The 20919-nt window shown below is 40.8% G+C and overlaps 1 protein-coding gene across 1 annotated transcript in view; it reads right to left on the reverse strand.

Moving 5' to 3' along the window:
- acer3 (alkaline ceramidase 3) overlaps window positions 1-20919 on the reverse strand; it is a 195590-nt gene that overhangs the window by 91805 nt on the left and 82866 nt on the right. The window contains exons 4-6 of the mRNA XM_043692440.2: window positions 19030-19082; window positions 2345-2426; window positions 976-1011 (exon numbers count right to left, since the gene is read on the reverse strand). Of these exons, the coding sequence (XP_043548375.1) occupies window positions 976-1011; window positions 2345-2426; window positions 19030-19082 (171 nt within the window). The remainder of the gene's footprint in view (window positions 1-975; window positions 1012-2344; window positions 2427-19029; window positions 19083-20919) is intronic.

Consider the following 20919-nt stretch of genomic DNA (forward strand, 5'->3'; position numbering starts at 1 on the left):
CGCAACATCGAGGGCCAAAGGGCCTGTACTGCGCTGTATTCTTCTATGTTCTATGTTCTATAACCTTTTGAGATTTATGTACTGATTTACACACCTCTGACAGATCCCTCTGCATTCAGAGCTCTGTAAAGTCTGGCCTTTTTAGATAATACTCTTCATTTTTATTCTTCTTGTCTAAAACATACAATTTCACATATTCCCATTATACTTCATTTACCTGACTTATCATAGAATCATAGAGATGCACAGCATGGAAACAGACCCTTCGGTCCAATTCTGGTCCATGCCGACCAGATATCCCAACCCAATCTAATCCCACCTGCCAGCACCTGGCCCATATCCTTCCAAACCCTTCCTATTCATATACCCATCCAGATGTTTCTAAAATGTTGCACTTTTACTAGCCTCCACCACTTCCTCTGGCAGCTCATTCCATAGAAGTACCACCCTCTACATGAAAAAGTTGCTTCTTAGGTCTCTTTTATATTTTTCCCCTCTCACCCTAAACCTATCACTCGATTAACCAAGCCACAGTCTCTGTAATCTCCTTATGGTCCCTTTGCAAACTTTCCTACCTCACCGTATGTTATCAGCAAATTTGGCAACTACACATTCCAAGCATTCATCTGAGTCATTTGTGTCAATTGCAAATGGTTGAAATCCCAGTTATGATCCCTGCAGCACACAACTTGTTTCAGTTTGCCTCGCAGGGAAAGACTCCCCATACATATTCATCTCCTGTTAGCCAACTATTTTCTATCCATGTTAAAATGTTATCCCAATTACATGAGCATTTACAAATTAGATGGGCCAAAAGCACTCCATTATCTTTGTTATCTTTAGAATTTTGGAGTAAGGACCACCTTGTTATTCACTGTGAAGTTAATAACTATTGAATTCAAAGTAATCACTCTACCATTCTTCACATTCCAATTGAGAGGACTTCTTCCAAACGTAATCTTTAGTAGTACTAACCTGGTGAAACACTGGCTCCTTCCACTGGAGATATACCTGTTCAAAACAAGAACAACATAACTGGATCACAGAACAAACAAAAAAGCCTTTAAAAATAACCAATGGATCACTAAATATTCCCAATTGCTCTTCGGTCAAGGAACACCCAAGTATCAGCACCCAAGTCATAAAGAGTAGTTATTAAGGCAGATTAAGTTGAAAAATGCAAGGCTTTCTCCAAGCCCCACACAGAATTCCAGTAGTTCCAATATATACAAGTGCAAACATTATTTGCCTTGTCTTAATGCAATTCGCTTGAAAAACTGCAGGATTGTTTACATTTCTTCTCATCGCTTTGCTACTTTAATTTAGACTTTCACACACATTATACCGGTTACAAAACATGAATCAAGTTGCTAATCATGGCATTAGGGCAACACCTTGAAGTCCCTGCACAACCGTGAATATAGGGACAATCCCCCTCATATCACCAAGCTTCCAATCACCACTCTGGACAGAAGGTACATTCAGTAGGAAATTGCTTGGGTTGCCACTATCTTGAAATGCTCAAACAGCAGTAAAGGTGGACTCCTGCAAAATATTTGGAAGGAAAACTCACAATGAAGAGCCATACTCCAAAAAGAATCCCTAAAGATCTGGTAGATCCACGGGTAGTACTTTTGGCCTTGGGAGTCAGAAACTTGTTATCTAAAAGGTCTATTCCAGAGACTTCAACGCAAAATGTAGGTTGACATTTCTCAATGCTACACCATTGCAGGTGCCATTTTTTCGATGGGATATTAAACCAAGGCCCATTAGCCTTCTCAGGCAAATGTAAGAGATCCTTCAGCACTACTTATGAAGGCAGGGGAGTTTTCTCAATGTCCTGGCTAAAACCAGTAAAATAGCTTTGCTAGTCACTTATCCGACTGAAATTTGTAGGAACTTGCACTGTGCAAATATCTGCCACATTTCCTATATTATAGTGAATACACTTAAAATCCTTATTGGCTGTGAAGCACTTCAGGATATCCCGAGGTTGTGAAAGACACTAAAGACATGTAAGTCTGTCTTTCTTTCAATGATCGATGTCACCCTTTCATCAACTTTCAAAAAAAGAAAGCAAGTACAGTACAGCTGCTGGCTTCTCTCTGTGCCAACACATTTGCTCATGATGTTACCTAGCATGATTCAATCTCCCACTACAAATAATATTATGTTGGAATTAAAGATTGGGCAAAAGTATTTCATTGATGCAATGTCACCAATGATTCAAAGACAATGGTCCCAAACAAAAACTCATCTTTATTTTGAAACAGTTATCATGCAATATAAAAGTGAATATCCTGCATGGTTAGTAATTTTAAAAGAAGTAGGAATATAAACTTACTATGGTCACTAGCCCACTGAATAGTACCAGTATAAAAGCTAGAAGGTAGTTGCGCGTGTTCTTGTGTTTGAAGCATTCGTACCTGAACAAAATAACACAATATTAGACTCAAGAGACCTAAAAGGACACAAACCTATTTTTGATAAAAGTGTTATATACATATTTGGGAAATCACAGACTCTAATTTTCAAAGATATACTATTCAAGATCAACTTCAATTTACCATCTTCTCTGTATGTGTCTAGGACCAAAAATTACTCAAAACCTTTTGGCTTTCACTACTTCTCTCTTCAAGACTCTGGCCAGTGAAATGCAACTAACAAGTTCTTAACCATGAGGGAGCAACTGCTCGATATCTGACCCAAGTCTTATTGTATGTATTTAAATAAAAGTGCTGTGAGGTTACATGGTGGGGAACATTTGTTGAGCTGGATTTTTTCCTTATCTAAAGCTACACTGGATCCAGGTAACAGGAAACAGAATACAGCTTGATCTTTTTCTCTTTCAACCCATGGCTTTTGCACTAAGGAATATAGTGCATAGGGTGTAGGTTTGCTCGCTGAGCTGTAGGCTTGTTATCCAGATGTTTCTTTACCTGGCTAGGTAACATCATCAGTGGCGACCTCCAAATGAAGCGAAGCTGTTGTCTCCTTCTCTGAGCAAAGACATGCCAGAGAATTCCTAGAGGTATGGCACTCCAATCACAACGCCATAAACAAACACATAGATCTAGACGCCATCTTTCAACTCCACTGAAAACAAACAGGAAATGACATCACCACAAACCCCAGGAACCCCATCCAGGAGAAAGATATAAATAGAAAGCAGGAGACAACAGCTTCACTTCACTTGGAGGTCGCCACTGATGATGTTACCTAGCCAGGTAATGAAACGCCTGGATATCAAACCTACAGCTCAGCGAGCAAACCTACACCCTAAACCTCAACCTGAGCTACAAACCTTCACAAACCTTACAAAAAAGAATATAGTGCATGCACATTCTTAAAAAAGTTGGCCTTCTTTGTCTGATCACCTGATGCTCAACCTTCTGAGTGAACTGGGGTAGCCTAAGTGCTCTGATACCACCGTAGAAAATGCAACTTCATAATGTGTCAGCTTGACATCGAGCATAATGTTACGCAAGGATTCCTACCGACTCTCTATGGTTTGCATTGGGCCACATTACGATGACTGCAAATTATTGAACTTAAATGAAAACATGCCTTACATCTCATCATTTTCAGATGTTACAGCAAACATTGTATAAATAGCAAAAGGTCAGAAACATTTTCAAACTGAAATGGTGAGCACTTTTACCTTGAAAGGAGGTCAGCATTTGCAAATTTTATTAAATTACTGAATAAAGAAGCAACAACTAAGAATTGTCTGATTTTTTTAAAAATTAACTATCTAAAAGCAGTGAAACAGAAATACATTTCTTTTCAATATTTAATCTGGATATTTGGTCTTTTACTAAAGATTTCTGTAGAGAGAAGCTCTCTGAGCTTCAAACAATTCTTGAGCAGCCTTGTGGCATGGTGGTAGTGTCCTCTGTCTCTGGACCAGAATGCCCAGGTTCAAGTCCCACCTGCTTCAGAGGTGTGCAATAAATTTTCTAACCAACAAATTCAGAAAATAACTAGAAATCCAATTTCATTTTATGACCATAAATGTAGGAGCAGAATTAGATTGTTCAGTGCATCATGCCTGTTCTGCCTTTCAATGAGGTCATGAATGATTTGACAATCCTTAACTCCACTTTCCTGCCTTATCCCCACAATACTCAAGTACCTCACTGATTTAAAAATCTGTCCATCTCAGTCTGGAATATTCTGAATGACTTGGCCTCTACAGATTTCTGCAACAATTCCATAAATTGATTCCCTCAGAGGGAGAAAGTTCTTCATTTTAATGTCTTGAATTACATGGGTCCAAATGGCTAAAAGGCTTTATGTTGTTGGATTAGATTTATTTTTATTCTGGGATACAAGTGCTCTCTGATTTTTTTCAGGATTTGTAGTTAGCCTGATTTGGAGATACCAGTGTTGGACTGGGGTGTACAAAGTTAAAAATCACACAACAGCAGGTTATAGTCCAACAGGTTTAGTTGGAAGCACACTAGCTTTCGGTGCGCCGTTCCTTCATCAGACTATAATCTGGTGTTGTGTGATTTTTAACGATGTTTAATTAGTTAGCCTGAGCTCTTCTTAAAACAGAGACCCAGAGAGCAACTACCTGCATTTACTTTACTGATGGTCTGTAACCCAATAGGGCATTCATTAACCCACATTTATGCTATGGGTCAGATTGCAAGGCTGTCTCCAGGCAACCCTTCCTGAAGAAAGTTACAAATCACACAACACCAGGTTATAGTCCAACAGGTTTATTTGGGAACACTAACTTTCGGAGCACTGCTCCTTCATCAACCACCTGATGAAGGAGCAGTGCTCCAAAAGCGAGAGCTTCCAAATAAACCCATTGGACTATAACCTGGTGTTGTGAGATTTTTAACTTCGTACTCCCCAGCCCAACGCCAGCATCTCTAAATCATGACTTCCTGAAGAAGGGTTACACCTGAAACTCAGACTTCGCCACCTCCTATTGCTGCCTGGCCTGCTGTGTTCTTCCAGCCTGTCTATTTTCGATTCCAGCATCTGTAGGTTGTTTGTCTCCAGACATGCTCCTACATCTTTGGCTACATTATTGAAATAGGATGAATCTAGATTCCTATTCAATGGCTTATTTACAAAAAAGAAAACAGAATGAAAAGACCAAGCAAATGAATTTCACAATTCTTCCCAGTGGCATAAAGTACTTCTGATATTGTATGCTAGGTCTAGAAATGCAGCATTAAAATACTTTGTGTTCAATCAGAAGATTTCTGAATTGGATAGAGTTATACAGATTATGGAGTTTGAATTCTCAGCTGTATTGAGTTAGCTGATCTAAGCCAAATTTGGAAAATCAAATGCTATAATTGGGGTTAACATTTCAAATCCAGTATGAATCTTCTTCAGTAGACTTCATGAGAGCGTTCTAAGATGTCATTTTGAACTTGAAATGTTAACTGTTTCTTTCTCCACAGATGCTGCCAGACCTGCTAAGTTTTTCCAGCATTCTGTTTATTTCAGATTTCCAGCATCCGCAGTATTTCATTTTTACTCTCGTACTACTCCCAAAAAAAGGAAAATAAGTTACTTGTTTCTACCCCAGCAGTTCATCACATGGAAACAAACAGGAATAGGTAGGGGGCCACGTAACCCCTGAAGTCTGCTCCACATGTGTGCTGGGCACAATAAGGATAGCTTTTGGACTCCTCACAACTGACCAGGATGATAATCTAGCTGATATAGCTCACACAGCATGGTGCTAAGTAGCACAGAATGATAGAAATGTTTCAGTACAGAAAGGGTCTATTCAGCCCTTTGTGTTTTCTCCAGCTAAATAAACTAGTTGTTCATTTTACCAGCACCAGGTCTGTAAAGTTGCAGGTTACAACACTTTAGCTGTAGATCCAGGTTCCTTTTAAATGAGTTCAGGATTTCGACCTCAACTGCCAAATACAGTACATTACAGCATAGGAACAGGCCCTCCAAGCCTGTGCCGGTTCCTAATCCTTATTTCAATCCGCTACTTATTGCCCATGCGTAGATTTTATCCCCCTGTTGAGCTCCCATTCGTGTTTCTATCAAGATGCGCCTGCTCCACCACCTCCAGTGGCAGTGCTCTCTGGGCATCTACCACCCTCTGCGAAAAATTTTCCCCATACTTCTCCCCTAAACTTTCCCCCATTACATCAAACCTGTGCTCTCTTTTAGTTGACCTTTCCACCCTGAAAAAAAGCCTCTGATTATAGGTCCTATTTATGCCTCACACTTTTGTAGACCTCTAACAGGTTGCCCCTCAACCTTCATCTTTCCATTCAATCAGAGTTTATCTAACCAGGCAACATTCACGTAAACCCTCTCTGCACCCTCTCTAAAGCATCCACGTCCTTCCAGTAGTGTGGCTACCCAAACTGCGTGCAATATTCCAAATGTGGCCTAAAGTTTTATACAGCTTGCCAACTTTTATATTTGATGCACCAGTCAATGAAGGCAAGTGTGCTATTTACCTTCTTGACTACCTTATCCACCTATATTGCCACTTTCAGAGATCTGTTGACCTGTACGCTCAGATCCTTCTGTACGTCAATGCTCCTATTGGGCACTGAATTCTAGACAACCATCACCCAGTGGGTGAATAGGATTTCTCTTAAATCCCCTCTCATGCCTCAACCAGTTTCCTTTAATCCTTCTTTTTATAACTGACCTCGCTGCTCGGGGAAGCAAGTCTTTCCTGTCCACTCTATCCAAGCCCCTCATTGTTTTCTACATCTAATGCCAGACCAGTTTCAAAGGGTTGAATGGCCTTCTTCTGCTCCTAAGTTCTAGGCCTCACCTCAATTAAGTAATTAACTAAAATGCAGCAGAATGCTGGAAAGTAATGGGCATTTTAAAATTATTATTTACTATTCATGGATCAATGAGCATGTAGCAGCATATTGTATTTGGTTTCCATGGTCAATTACTTATCAAATATGGCGTCATAGATCACTGTCTGTTTAGTAACTGCAGTATTCTAAATCAAGAACATCTCACATTGGCTGCTACCAGATATGTAGTCAATTCTCAGTTACGTTAATATATTGAGACTTCCCTTACTAACATTTTCACTGTAAACACTCATTCAAAATAGAGTTTGCATTATTTCTAAACACACCAGAGTTTGGACTTCTAAGAATTCTCAGATCTACAACAATGACCTACATTTATACTGCAATTTTAAAAGAATAAAGCATCCCAATATGCTTCACAAAAGCACTTAAAAACAAAATCCGACACCAAGCTACTTAAAGGGATACAAGGATGGATGACCAAAGATGGAGTTAAAAAGGTATGATTTAAGGATGACCTCAATTGAGGAAAGTGAAGTAGAAGGATGGGACATTTTGTAGAGGGAATGCCAGAACTTAGGACTCAGTTTGAGATATGACTGCTAATGGTCAAGTGTTTGAAATGGGGAATCCTTAACAGAACAGAAATAGATCAGAGTGTTCTGGGAGGTTGTAAGATTGGAGGAAATTTCAGATTAGATGAGGTAGGGTAAGGTCACAGAGGAAATTGAAATCAAGAATAAACTAAATGTTATGATCCCAGCTGCTGTTAATGCTGGAGAAATCAGATTCCAGAGCAAAACCGGTTTGATAGATCATAAGGTTAACTTTTGCAGTTGGTTACCATGGTGGTTATTAACTTGATAATAAACGATACTGCAAATGTTCTCTAACAAAAGAATGCAAGTAAATCACACAAAAGAAACACACCTATATATAGTTAAAAATCATACAACACCAGGTTATAGTCCAACAGGTTTAATTGGAAGCACACTAGCTTTCGGAGCGACGCTCCTTCATCAGGTGATTGTCATCAGACAATCACCTAATGAAGGAGCGTCGCTCCGAAAGCTAGTGTGCTTCCAATTAAACCTGTTGGACTATAATCTGGTGTTGTGTGATTTTTAACTTTGTACACCCCAGTCCAACACCGGCATCTCCGAATCATGACACCTATATATGACAGCTTAGAAAGATCTTCACAAAGAGCAACATTAAATTTTAGCGTTTCTCAGCAATACCTATTGCAGATGTTCAAATCCGAGAGAAATATCACTCTTATCTCAACTCTTTAATGACTTATTTAACTAACTCTGTCCAGTTTTCCTTCAGGAACTGCCAGTCCAAGTCTTTTCAGTCTGACAATTTCTAACAAACTCTCATAGCTTGGAGATTTTGCTAACTAAAACTCTTCCAAAGTGGAATTTGTTCTTGCTTCTGAACCTGAACCGAAATCAAAACTCGTGGCCCCATAAACTCAGCTGTATAAACATTTCATACATTAGCAACACAGGTATCCTGCTAGGCAACTGATTGAATGACATGCCTTCTTGAAAATTATGTATTTAATTCTCTGTTCCAATTAGCTTCTGGCCTTAAAACAGTTACCTCCACAGAACTGAAATCACACATCTGCTTCTAGTTTAAAATTCCAAATTTGCAATATTGTAGTATATTGTAAAACTTTTATCACATAAGAATTAACCATTTTGTTAAAATATGGACTAATAATATTTCACTCCGATAAGGCAGGAAGCAGACAATCTAGTTTTTTTTTTCTTTAAAGAATTATATTGTTATCCTGTCTTTATTTTAAAATAAGCTCTTTTCAAACACAAAATTTACAACTTGACTGCTTCCAGAAATTCCCAGCAATTATCAGGCCAGGAACTCTTTGTACAAACATTCCTTCCAGGCCAACACCAAAGACTAGTTGACAAAAGGTCTACCTCAGCCAGTTCTGAACTCAGGAACCCATTATGACTTGACTTGAAGCCAATGATTCCACAATTATCTGCTATAATACACAATGGATTTTGATGAGGGCACATCATGTTCACCTCATTAGCTGAGTGTCTCAACACTAAGCCCCAGTGACATTACTGAAATTGACTTGTTTGGATCACCTTTAATTATACAACTCTGAATTTCTGTTCATCATCTGCTTGTAAATTCAGAAGAGTAAGAAGCTCCAGGCCTTGCTGAACACCTGTTACCAGTCTCAATCTCTCAAGAATCTGATTTCTGGAAAGAAAGCAGCAAGGTCCCCTCTAACTTTATTATTGACTGTGCTGGTCTCAGAGTCCCGTGCCAGCAATGATTTCTGAAATTCCACAATCACATGTGAGGAACATCTGAACACCTGTGTTTTTGTTGCTTATAATTATTGCACCTTCACCAGAAGCTGGACTCCATCTGGACTTCTAGAAGGGAGACCTCTGTGCACTGTCAATTGAAGAATCTCAGTTGAACTCTGGAACATATTGGATTTAAATCAACTTCTAACTTGTTTCCTTTATCTTTTGTTTCTCCTTACGATGCCCATGTGTAAATGTGTCACGAGCCAATCCCCCTGGGTTTTGAATGCAACAACAAACTCTATTTTGTTGTAACCTTAAACAATTTGCTGCAGATCATTTTAACTTTGACTTCACAAACCAAATTTGGGGGAAAACACATTACTGCCTACTTTCAAAAGAGGACTTTTTTTTTTACAATTCTATTTAATACAAGAGAGGATAATAAGAATGGTCAATTCAACTCTGTCCGTTGCAGCTTTAACTCCAGGTATCAAGCCTTTCTGAGCCAGTTCCCAGCCAGAAAATGTATTTATTGCCTTTTTATAACAAGCTGCTGTTCAAAAGTTCAATTCTTATGAGATAATGAGAGCCCAGAGACAGTGTGTTTCTGTTAGGGTGAAGGATAAGGCTGGTAAGTGTAGGAAATACTGGATGACGAGAGAAGTTGAGGTTCTGGTCAAGAAAAAGAAGGAAGTGTATAACAGGTATAGACAACAGGGATCGAGTGAATCCCGAGAAGAGTAAGGGCAGTGGAAGTTTACTGAAGAGGGAGATCAGGAGGGCAAACAGTGGACATGAGAAAGCTTTGGCAACAAAAGTGTAACTAGGGAGAGAATAGGGACCCTTAAAGACCAGCAAGACTGCCTATGTGCAGAACTGCAGGAGATGGGTGAGATATTAAATGAGTATTTTGCATCAGTGTTCACTATGGTGAAGGATATGGAAGCTAAATAGCTTGGGGAAATAAATAGCGATATTTTGAAAAGTACTCATATTACAGAGGTGGTGGTGCTGGACATCTTAAAATGCATAATGGTGAATAAGTCCCCAGGACCTGATCAGGTGTATCCTAGAATTTTGCGAGAAGTGAGTGAAGTGATTGCTAAGCCCCTTGCTGAGATATTTGCATCATCAGTAACCACAGGTGAGGTGCTAGGAGACTGGAAGTTGGCTAATGTGCCATTGTTTAAGAAAGCTGATGGGGAAAAGCCAGGGAACTATAGACCAGTGAGCCTAACATTGGTGGTAGGCAAGCTGTTGGAGGGAATTCTGAGGGACAGGATTTATATGTATTTGGAAAGACAAGGACGAATTAGAGATAGTCAACATGGCACTGTGCCTGGGAAATCATGCCTCACTAACTTGATTGTGTGTTTTGGAAGACGTGCCTAAGAGGATTGATGAAAGCAGTGCAGTGGACATGGTCTGTGTGGACTTTAGTAAGACATTCAGTAAGGTTCTGCATGGTAGACAGGTTAACAAGGTTTGGTCACAAGAAGAGATGGAAATGTGTTGCTGGAAAAGCACAGGAGGTCAGGCAGCATCTAGGGAACAGGAGAATCGACGTTTCGGGCATTAGCCCTTCTTCAGGTCACAAGAATACAGGGAAAACTAGCCATTTGGATACATAACTGGCTCAAAGGTAGGAGATAGGGAGGTGATGGAGGGTTGCCTTTTGGACTGGAGACCTGTGTGCTACAAAGGTCGGTGCTGGATCCACTGCTTTCCATCATTTATATAAATGTTTTGGATGTGAATATGGGAGGTATAGTTAGTCAGATTGTTAGATGACACCAAAGTTGGTGGTGTAATGGACAGCAAAGAAGGTTACCTCAGAATACAATGGGACCTTGATCAGATGGGCTGAGGAGAGGCACTGCATTTGGTAAGGCAAATCAGGGCAGGACTTGTACACTTAATGGTAAGGTCATGGGACTGTTGCTGAACAAAGAGACCTTAGAGTGCAGGTTCGTATTTCCTTGAAAATGGAGCTACAGGTAGACAGAATAATGAAGAAGGTGTTTGGTACACTTGCCTTTATTGCTCAGTGCATTGACTATAGGAGTTGGGAGATTGTCTTGCGGCTGTACAGGACATAGGGGAGGCCACTTTTGGAATGCTGCCTTCACCTCTGGTCTCCCTCCTATTGGAAGGATGTTGGGGAACTTGAAAGGGTTCAGAATATATTTATAAGGATGTTTCCAGGATCAGGGGTTTTGAGCTATAGGGAGAGTCTGAATAGGCTGGGACTATGTTCCCTGGAGTATCGGAGGCTTAGGGGTGACCATATAAAGGTTTGTAAAATCATAAAGGACATAAATAGGGTGAATAGCCAAGGTCTTTTCCCCAGGGTAGGGGAGTCCAGAACTAGAGGACATAGGTGAGAGAGGGAAGATTTAAAAGGGACCTAACGGTTAACTTCTTCATGCTGAAGGTGGTGCATGTATGGAATTAGCTGCCAGAGGAAATATTGGAGACTGGTGCAATTACAGCATTTAAAAGGCATCTGGACATGTATATGATGAGGAAAGATTTAGAGGGATATAAGCCAACCGCTAGAAAATGGGAACATTTACGATATCTGCTCAGCATGGATGAGTTGGACCAAAGGGTCTGTTTCCATGCTGTACATCTATGACTATGACTTTGTTATGTTAACTTCCACTCACTGTTGCAATACAAAAAAACAGAAAGAATAAATAGCAATTTTTGCAAGAGTCATGCCAGACTCAAAACATTACCTCTTTCTCTCTCCTCAGATGCTGCCAAACCTGCTGATTTTCTCCAGCTTTTGCAGTGTTCATTTCAGATTTCCAGCATTTGTAGTATTTTGCTTTTCACCAGGTCTATTTTGGCTCTTTCAAATAGTTATCCAATTATCAATACATTCCCAGCTCTTTTCCCAAAGCTTTGTAGTTTTTATTCCATTTCAAATATTAATCCCACACTATTTTGAAAGCTGTTACTGAACCTGCTTCCTGGGACTGACAGTCTCCCATTCACTACATTGAAAACATTCTCATCCCCCTTTATCACCAGTTATCTTACATCTGCATCGTTTGGTTACTAAATCCTCTGCTAATGGAAATATCCTCACCCTGTCAACTTCATTAAAAACTTTCAGACTTGTAAAAAATCTCCATTAAGTCTCCCAATACTCAAAACACAATTCTCATTATGATTCTTAAGACACTCTTAAGACTTTCTATCAGATTCACACAATAAAGTGGATCCCATAACCAGCTGATGAATGAACAGCCAAATAAGAACAATGAGATAATCAGTTCAAACAGGCAAACGAATCAGGAAGCCTCAATAGGCTAAACAGTTTATTAGGATGCTGCCTGAACCGCTGTGCTCTTCCAGCACCACTAATCCAGAATCTGGTTTCCAGCATCTGCAGTCATTGTTTTTACCCCTTTTAAACAGTTTATTAGTACAGTACTCCTGCTTGTTACCAAATAGTTAATACCAAGTAAAACTGACTCATCAGATATAAAGAATTGCAAATAGTGCACATTTCTTGCCACAGATTGTTTTGTCTCTAAATCAGCACAGCTACTTATATGTCAATATTTAACATATTTAGTCATTATGAAGCATTGATAAAAGTTGTAAACATTTTAATGTGAACAAGGACTGCCTGTCACAAGGCACTTAGATGCTACCACAGTACATAGTGCTGCAGTGCTCCTCTTCGACAACTATTTAGTTTGTATTCAAAACAACTAGAACAATGTGACTTAAGAACTAAATGCATTCTTGAGTCTGGATTTGTTTCTCAGCTGGTTAAGAGTTACAGCATCTTTTGTTCAACTACAGATGATCTCAGTCAATAACATTACTGGAGCAATCTCACAATGAGACATAGACATCGAAGCCTCCAAGAAGGATCACTGAAGAACAAGCTACAAAGTGAAGTCAAGTCAAATCGCTGGCAACAATGCATCCATCCCCGATGAGGTCTGACATCAATCATTATGAAGTGTTTCAAGAGGTTCGTCATGGCATACATCAATGCCAGCCTCGCAGATTACTTTGATCCATTATAAATTTGTCTATTGTGGCAAAGCTAGTCCTAAAGGCTAGGACAGACAGAGTCATCATCTCTGGGTTGTTGCCAGTGCAACGTGACAGTGAGGCAAGGAAAAGGGAGAGAGTGCAGTTGAACACGTGGCTGCAAGGATGGTGTAGGAGGGAGCACTTCAGGTATTTGGACAATTGGACTGCGTTCTGGGGAAGGTGGGACCTGTACAAGCAGGACGGGTTGCACCTGAACCAGAAGGGCACTAATATCCTGGGAGGTAGGTTTGCTAGCACTCTTCGGGGGGGTTTAAACTAATTTGGCAGGGGGATGGGATCCGGACTTGTAGTCCATCAAGTAGGTTAGCTGTTTTTCAGGATGTCCAAGAATGTAGGGAGGCTGTGGAGAAGGTAGCACTGACAGGGAAAACTTGCGGACACAGAGATGGGTTCAAGTGTGTATACTTCAAAGCAAGGAGCATCGGAAATAAGATGGGTGAACTTAAGGCGTGGATTGGTACTTGGGGCTACGATGTTGTGGCCATCACGGAAGCGTGGATAGAAGAGGAACAGGAATGGTTGTTGGAGGTCCCTAGTTACAGATGTTTCAGTAAGATTGGGGAAGGGGGGTAAAAAAAGGAGGGGGTGTGGCGTTGCAAATTAGAAATGGGATAATGGCTGCAGAAAGGCAGTTCGAGGGGGATCTGCCTTTGGAGGTAGTATGGGCTGAAGTCAGAAATAGGAAAGGAGCAGTCACCTTGTTGGGTGTTTACTATAGGCCCCCCAATAGCAGCAGAGATGTGGAGAAACAGATTGGGAAACAGATTTTGGAAAGGTGCAGAAGCCACAGGGTAGTAGTCATGGGCGGTTTCAACTTCCCAAATATTGATAGGAAGCTCTTTAGATCAAGTACATTGGATGGGGCGGTGTTTGTGCAGTGTGTCCAGGAAGCTTTTCTAACTCAGTATGTAGATTGTCCGACCAGAGGGAAGGCCATATTGGATTTGGTACTCGGTAACGAACCAGGACAAGTGATGGGCTTGTTAGTGGGTGAGCATTTTGGTGATGGTGACCACAATTCTGTGACTTTCACCTTGGTTATGGAGAGAGATAAGTGCGTGCAACAGGGTAGGTTTTACAATTGGGGGAAGGGTAAGTACGATGCTGCAAGACAGGATCTGAGGAGCATAAGTTGGGAGCATAGGCTGTCAGGGAAGGATGTCGTGGAAATGTGGAACTTTTTCAAGGAACAGATATGACGTGTCCTTGATATGTATGTACCTGTCAGGCAGGAAAGAGATGGTCGTGTGAGGGAACCTTGGTTGACGAGGGAGGTTGAATATCTAGTAAAGAGGAAGAAGGAGGATTACATAAGGTTGAGGAAACAAGGTTCAGACAGAGCGTTGGAGGGATACAGGATAGCCAGGAGGGAGCTGAAGAAAGGGATTAGGAGAGCTAAGAGAGGGCATGAAAAATCTTTGTTGGGTAGGATCAAGGATAACCCCAAGGCCTTTTATGCATATGTGTGAAACATGAGAATGACAAGAACGAGGGTAGGTCCGATAGTAGTGGGAGACTGTGTATTGAGTCGGAAGAGATAGGAGAGGTCTTGAATGTGTACTTTTCTTCAGTATTTACAAATGAGGGGGACCGTATTGTTGAAGAGGAGAGTATGAAGCGGACTGGTAAGCTAGAAGAGATACTTGTTAGGAAGGAAGATGTGTTGGGCATTTTGAAAAACTTGAGGATAGACAAGTTCCCCAGGCCTGACGGGATATATCCTAGGATTATGTGGGAAACAAGAGAGGAAATTGCAGAGCCGTTGGCAATGATCTTTTCGTCTTCACTGTCAACGGGGGTGGTACCAGAGCACTGGAGAGTGGTGAATGTTGTGCCCCTGTTCAAAAAAGGGAATTACAGACCAGTTAGTCTTACTTCGGTGGTAGGCAAAGTAATGGAATGGGTACTGAGGGGTAGGATTTATGAGTATCTGGAAAGACACTGCTTGATTAGGGACAGCCAGCACGGATTTGTGAGGGGTAGATCTTGCCTTACAAGTCTTATTGAATTCTTTGAGGAGGTGACCAAGCATGTGGATGAGGGTAGAGCAGTGGATGTAGTGTACATGGATTTTAGTAAGGCATTTGATAAGGTTCCCCATGGTAGGCTTATGCGGAAAGTCAGGAGGCATGGGATAGTGGGAAATTTGGCCAGTTGGATAGAGAACCGGCTAACCGGTCGAAGTCAGAGAGTGGTGGTAGATGGTAAATATTCAGCCTGGAGCCCAGATACAAGTGGAGTTCTGCAGGGATCAGTTCTGGGGCCTCTGCTGTTTGTAATTTTTATTAATGACTTGGAAGAGGGAGTCGAAGGGTGGGTCAGTAAATTTGCAGACGATACGAAGATTGGTGGAGTTGTGGATAGTGAGAAGGGCTGTTGTCGGCTGCAAAGGGACTTAGATATGATGCAGAGCTGGGCTGAGGAGTGGCAGATGGAGTTCAACCCTGTCAAGTGTGAGGTTGTCCATTTTGGAAGGACAAATAAGAATGCGGAATACAGGGTTAACGGTAGGGTTCTTAGTGAGGTGGAGGAGCAGAGGGATCTTGGGGTCTATGTTCATAGATCTTTGAAAGTTGCCACTCAGGTGGATAGGGCTTGTAAGAAGGCCTATGGTGTATTAGCGTTCATTAGCAGAGGGATTGAATTCAAGAGTCGTGAGGTAATGTTGCAGCTGTTTAGGACCTTGGAAAGGTCACATTTGGAGTACTGTGTGCAGTTCTGGTCGCCTCACTTTAGGAAAGATGTGGAAGCTTTGGAGAGGGTGCAGAGGAGATTTACCAGGATGTTGCCTGGAATGGAGAATAGGTCGTACGAGGATAGGTTGAGAGTGCTAGGCCTTTTCTCATTGGAACGGCGAAGGATGAGGGGTGACTTGATAGAGGGTTATAAGATGATCAGAGGAATAGATAGAGTAGACAGTCAGAGACTTTTTCCCCGGGTACAACAGAGTGTTACAAGGGGACATAAATTTAAGGTGAAGGGTGGAAGGTATGGGGGGGATTAGATTAGATTAGATTACATTACATTATAGTGTAGAAACAGGCCCTTCGGCCCAACAAGTCCACACCGACCCGCCGAAGCGAAACCCACCCATACCCCTACATTTACCCCTTATCTAACACTACGGGCAATTTAGCATGGCCAATTCACCTGACCCTGCACATCTTTTGGACTGTGGGAGAAAACCGGAGCACCCGGAGGAAACCCACGCAGACACGGGGAGAACGTGCAAACTCCACACAGTCAGTCGCCTGAGGCGGGAATTGAACCCGGGTCTCAGGCGCTGTGAGGCAGCAGTGCTAACCACTGTGCCACCGTGCCGCCCACAGGGCGTCAGGGGTAGGTTCTTTACCCAGAGAGTGGTGGGGGTATGGAATGCGCTGCCTGTGGGAGTGGCAGAGTCAGAATTATTGGTGACCTTTAAGCGGAATTGGATAGGAACTTAAGCTAGGACAAATGTTCGGCACAACATTGTGGGCCGAAGGGCCTGTTCTGTGCTGTATTGTTCTATGTTCTATGTTCGAAAGGGTCCACAGCAGGACTCTACACTGATCCCTGGAAATTTCTAGATAACATGGATACCTATGGTCAGACTCCTAACTACTGACTTCAGCTCTATTTTCAACACCATAGTTCCAACCAAACACATCTCCAAACTCCAAGACCTAGGACTCTGCAACCCCCTCTACAACTGGAGTCTTGACCTCCTAGCCCACGGACCACAGTCAGTAGGGTTAGGCAACAACATCACCTCCACGATAATCCTCAACACCAGTGCTCCACAAGGCTGCATATTCAGCTCCTTACTATACTCCTAATACACTCATGACTATATGGCCAAATTCTGCTCTAACTCCAACAGTTTTGCTGATGACATTACCGTAGTCGGTTGAATCTTAAAACAGCAAGACATTCCTGATAAAGAGCTTATATACTTGAAAAGTGGACTCTCCTGCTCCTTGGATGCTGCCTAACTAGCTGTGCTTTTTCAGCACCACTCTTTTTGACTCTGATCTCCAGCATCTGCAGTCCTCACTTTCTCCTAACAACAAGACAAAATACAGGAAAGAAATAGAGAACTCAGTGGCATCGTGTAAAGACAATCTCTTTTCAATGTCAGTAAAACGAAGGAATTGGTCATCAACTTCAGGAAGCAAAGTGGAGAACACACCCCTATCTTCAATGGTGCTGAGGGGGAGATGGTTGACAGCTTCAAGTTCCAAGGAGTAATATCACCAACAATCTATCCTGGCCTATCCACGTCACGCTAAAGTCATGAAAATACACCTACACCTCTATTTCCTCAGAAAGCTAAGAAAATTCAGCATGTCCATAAGGACTCTTACCAGTTTTTATGAATGCACCATAGAAGGCACCCTATCTGGATGTATCACAGTTTGATATTGTAAATGCTCAGCCCAAGACCACAGGAAATTACAGAGAATTGTGAACACAGCCCAGCCCAGCACACAAAACAGCCTTCCATCCAGTGACTCCATCTATACTTCCTGCTACCTCTGGAAAGCAGCCAACATAAGTAAAGACCACTCCCACCCTGGATACAATCTCCTCCACCCTCTTCTGTTGGGCAGAAGATACAGAAGTTTGAAAACACATACCAACAGATTCATGAACAGCTTTTTCCCCGCTGTTCTCAGACTTTGTAATGGACCTAAAATCATATAACCCTATAATGTGGAAGCAAGTTATTTGGTCCATCAAGTCCATAATGACCCTCTGGAGAGAAGCATCCCACTGAGTCCCACCCCCACACCCTATCCCTGTAACCCTGCACTTCCCATGCTAATTCACCTAACCTACACATCCCTAGATACTATAGGCAATTTAGGATGGCTAATCCACTAACCTACACATCTTTGGACTGTGGGAGGAAAATTGAGCACCTGGAGGAAACTCACACAAACACATGAAGAACATGCAAACTCCACAAAGACAGTCACCCGAGAGTGAAATTGAATGAGGGTCCCTGGATGCTGAGAGCCAGCAGTGCTAACCATTTAACCATTGTGCTGCCCTATGTTCACATTAATCTTTCTCTGCACCTTCTCTGCAGCAGTAACACTCTAGAGTAAGAATTATACAGAGACATAGGGTTGCACAGCATGGAAACGGAGCCTTTGGTCCATCTCGTCAATGCCATGAATTTTTTTCTTCAAGATCTGTGGGATGTCTGAGTGTTCTACATTCTGTTCTGTTACCCCAATGTACTTATGTATGCTATGATTTACATCGATAGTACGTAAAAAATTATTTTCATTGTCTCTCAATATATGTGACAATAATAAAATCAAATTACTGGACTTGAAAAGTTAATTCTGCTTTCTTTCCATGGATACTATCAAAGCTGCTGAGTTTCTTCAGTAACTTCTGTTTTTAAGTTTTAAAAAACTTCTACTGTAGTATAACAACCAATTGGTCAATTGGTGGGGTTAGGGTTGTGAAGTATAAATGCTACAGAATTCCTTCCTCCACTAATAGGTTAATTGCAGCTAAAATATAGCCTGTGGGGACAGATTTGCTGACAGGCATACACATATCTTTTTAATATTTCACAGCATTATCAAACATACTGCACAAATGAAAAAGAAAAAGCCCAAGCTAAAAAGTTGTGCAACAGAAGATTCTGAGCATTCCTTTCTGACTTTGATGCTGAAACATATTTTTAATGGGAACAGAAGCAGTTAACAGAACAAAAAAGGGCACAGAGAAGATTAAGTGATGGAATGGGATTATGGTTTAACTAGATTTCCTTCCGCAAGTTTGGATGTTTTAGAATTTGAATTATGCAAAATAAGTCATGAATTATAAACTCTGATGAGAATCCAAAACTACTTTTAAGTACTTACAAGCAGTAGACAAATATACAGCAGCTGTAGATCATGGGAAGTTCATCCAACAACTAGGACAAAAAGTGAAAATAAGAGAATGAATTTTACTGGCAAAGTACAGTATATCCAATATAATTCCTACATAAATTACATTAGTATAGATTGAAGGTGTCTACAACGTTACTTTAACAATTCCATCATGCATGTTATACTAGCTTAAAGGCACCTGCAGACCAATGGAACCAAATACTTTTTCTAATTAAATTGAATTTCTGTTTTCGCTTTTAAAAAGCCTCATAATTAACTTCTGAAGATTCCCTAGAACTGCTCGTTGATTTTTTTGTGATTGAGCAACTTAAATAGCAAATACAACTATTAACTTTCCGGTGATCCAAGTGTGCATTCTGGGAGAGGAGCAGAGCTTTGAAGAGTCAAAGCAATTGAAAACCACTATTTTATCCCTTAATTGAGACTCTATTTTTGAAGACCTTGGAAGTTATTTTTTGAAATATAGCAATAATTTGACACTGTATTTCCACAGTCTGAGAAGCTGGTTTAAAAAAAAACTTGATATTGGAGATTTTGGACTTCATAGTACTTCTATAAACAAAATGCTTTTAGCCTGCGGGTTTTATGCTTCAGTCAATCTTTCCATTCAATGCACACAATCTTAGAGGAGAAAGACGGGTATAAAGACCATAATGAGCAGTGTAAGAGTATGAATATCAGAGTTTTTTTCCCCCAGATTGAAAGTTATGCAAAATTAATTGTATCATTACATCAATTTTATGTTTTTAAAGTTAAACAACTTTAAAAACATAAAATTGATTTAAAGATAGAAAATTTCAGGGAAACTTCCCTTCTCATTTCCTTTCCCCTCAGCCTTTCATCTGTAAAGAATTATGGCAAGTAACAGTTCAAGGATACAACCAAGAACTGCAGATACTGGAATGGTTAAAAGGATGTTTGTTAGGCTGGGGAAAAGTTTGTCATACAGGTTCCCAGGGCTTGTGCTAGAATACCCGATTTTCCACACACATTATTGATCATAGCCTTTGCGTAATTTCCAATTTTGCAGATGACACAAAAGTTGGAAATATCAAAAACAAATTGGAGGAATGGACAGATAAGAGGCAGATAATGTTCAATGTGGAGAAGTGAGAGATGATGCATTTTGGCAGGAAGATCACTGACAATATAAAACAAAGGGTGCAATTCTAAAAGGTTAGCAAAAGCAGAGAGACCTGGGTTAGGCTTACTGGCAGGGCAAATTGTGAAAGTAGTTAATACAGCAAACAATATCCTAGGCTTTAATAATAAGGGAATAGCACAAAGGAGTAAGGAGGTTACGTTGACTTCTGTAAAATAAACATTTAGCCTCTCAGTAGAAGTACTACGTCAGTTCTGGGTGTCACACTTTCGGAAGGCATTGGACAGAGTGCTGAAGAGGATTACAAGAAAGGATCCAGTGATTAGCAATTTTAGTTATGAAAACAGATTGGAGAAGCTGGCACTACTGTCCTTGGAGAAGCAAAGGCTCAGAGGAGATACAGTTGAAATATTCACAATGATGAGTCATCCAGACAGAGTAAATGAATAGAAAGAATTCTCACTGCAAGAATCTAGAACAAGAGGGTACAGATTTAAAGCGTTAAAAAAGCATAAGTGATAGAAGGAAAAATATCATACACTATGTGGTTGTGCTCTGAAATGCATGACTGAGAGTGTAACAGAGGCAAGAACTACAAAAGAAATTAGACAGTTATTTGAAAAGGAACAATATACATGGTTAGAGGAATGAGACTGGAAGATAAGACTGGGTGAGAAGCTGAGAGTGAGCCAATACAGACTTGAAATACTAAATAATCTCTTCCTGCACTGTAACCAGTTGGCATGACATCTATAGTC

This window comes from Chiloscyllium plagiosum, unplaced genomic scaffold (genome assembly GCF_037043375.1).
Source record: "Chiloscyllium plagiosum isolate Xiang-an unplaced genomic scaffold, Cpla_swu_hap1 HiC_scaffold_6, whole genome shotgun sequence".
Classification (NCBI taxonomy): Eukaryota; Metazoa; Chordata; class Chondrichthyes; order Orectolobiformes; family Hemiscylliidae; genus Chiloscyllium; species Chiloscyllium plagiosum.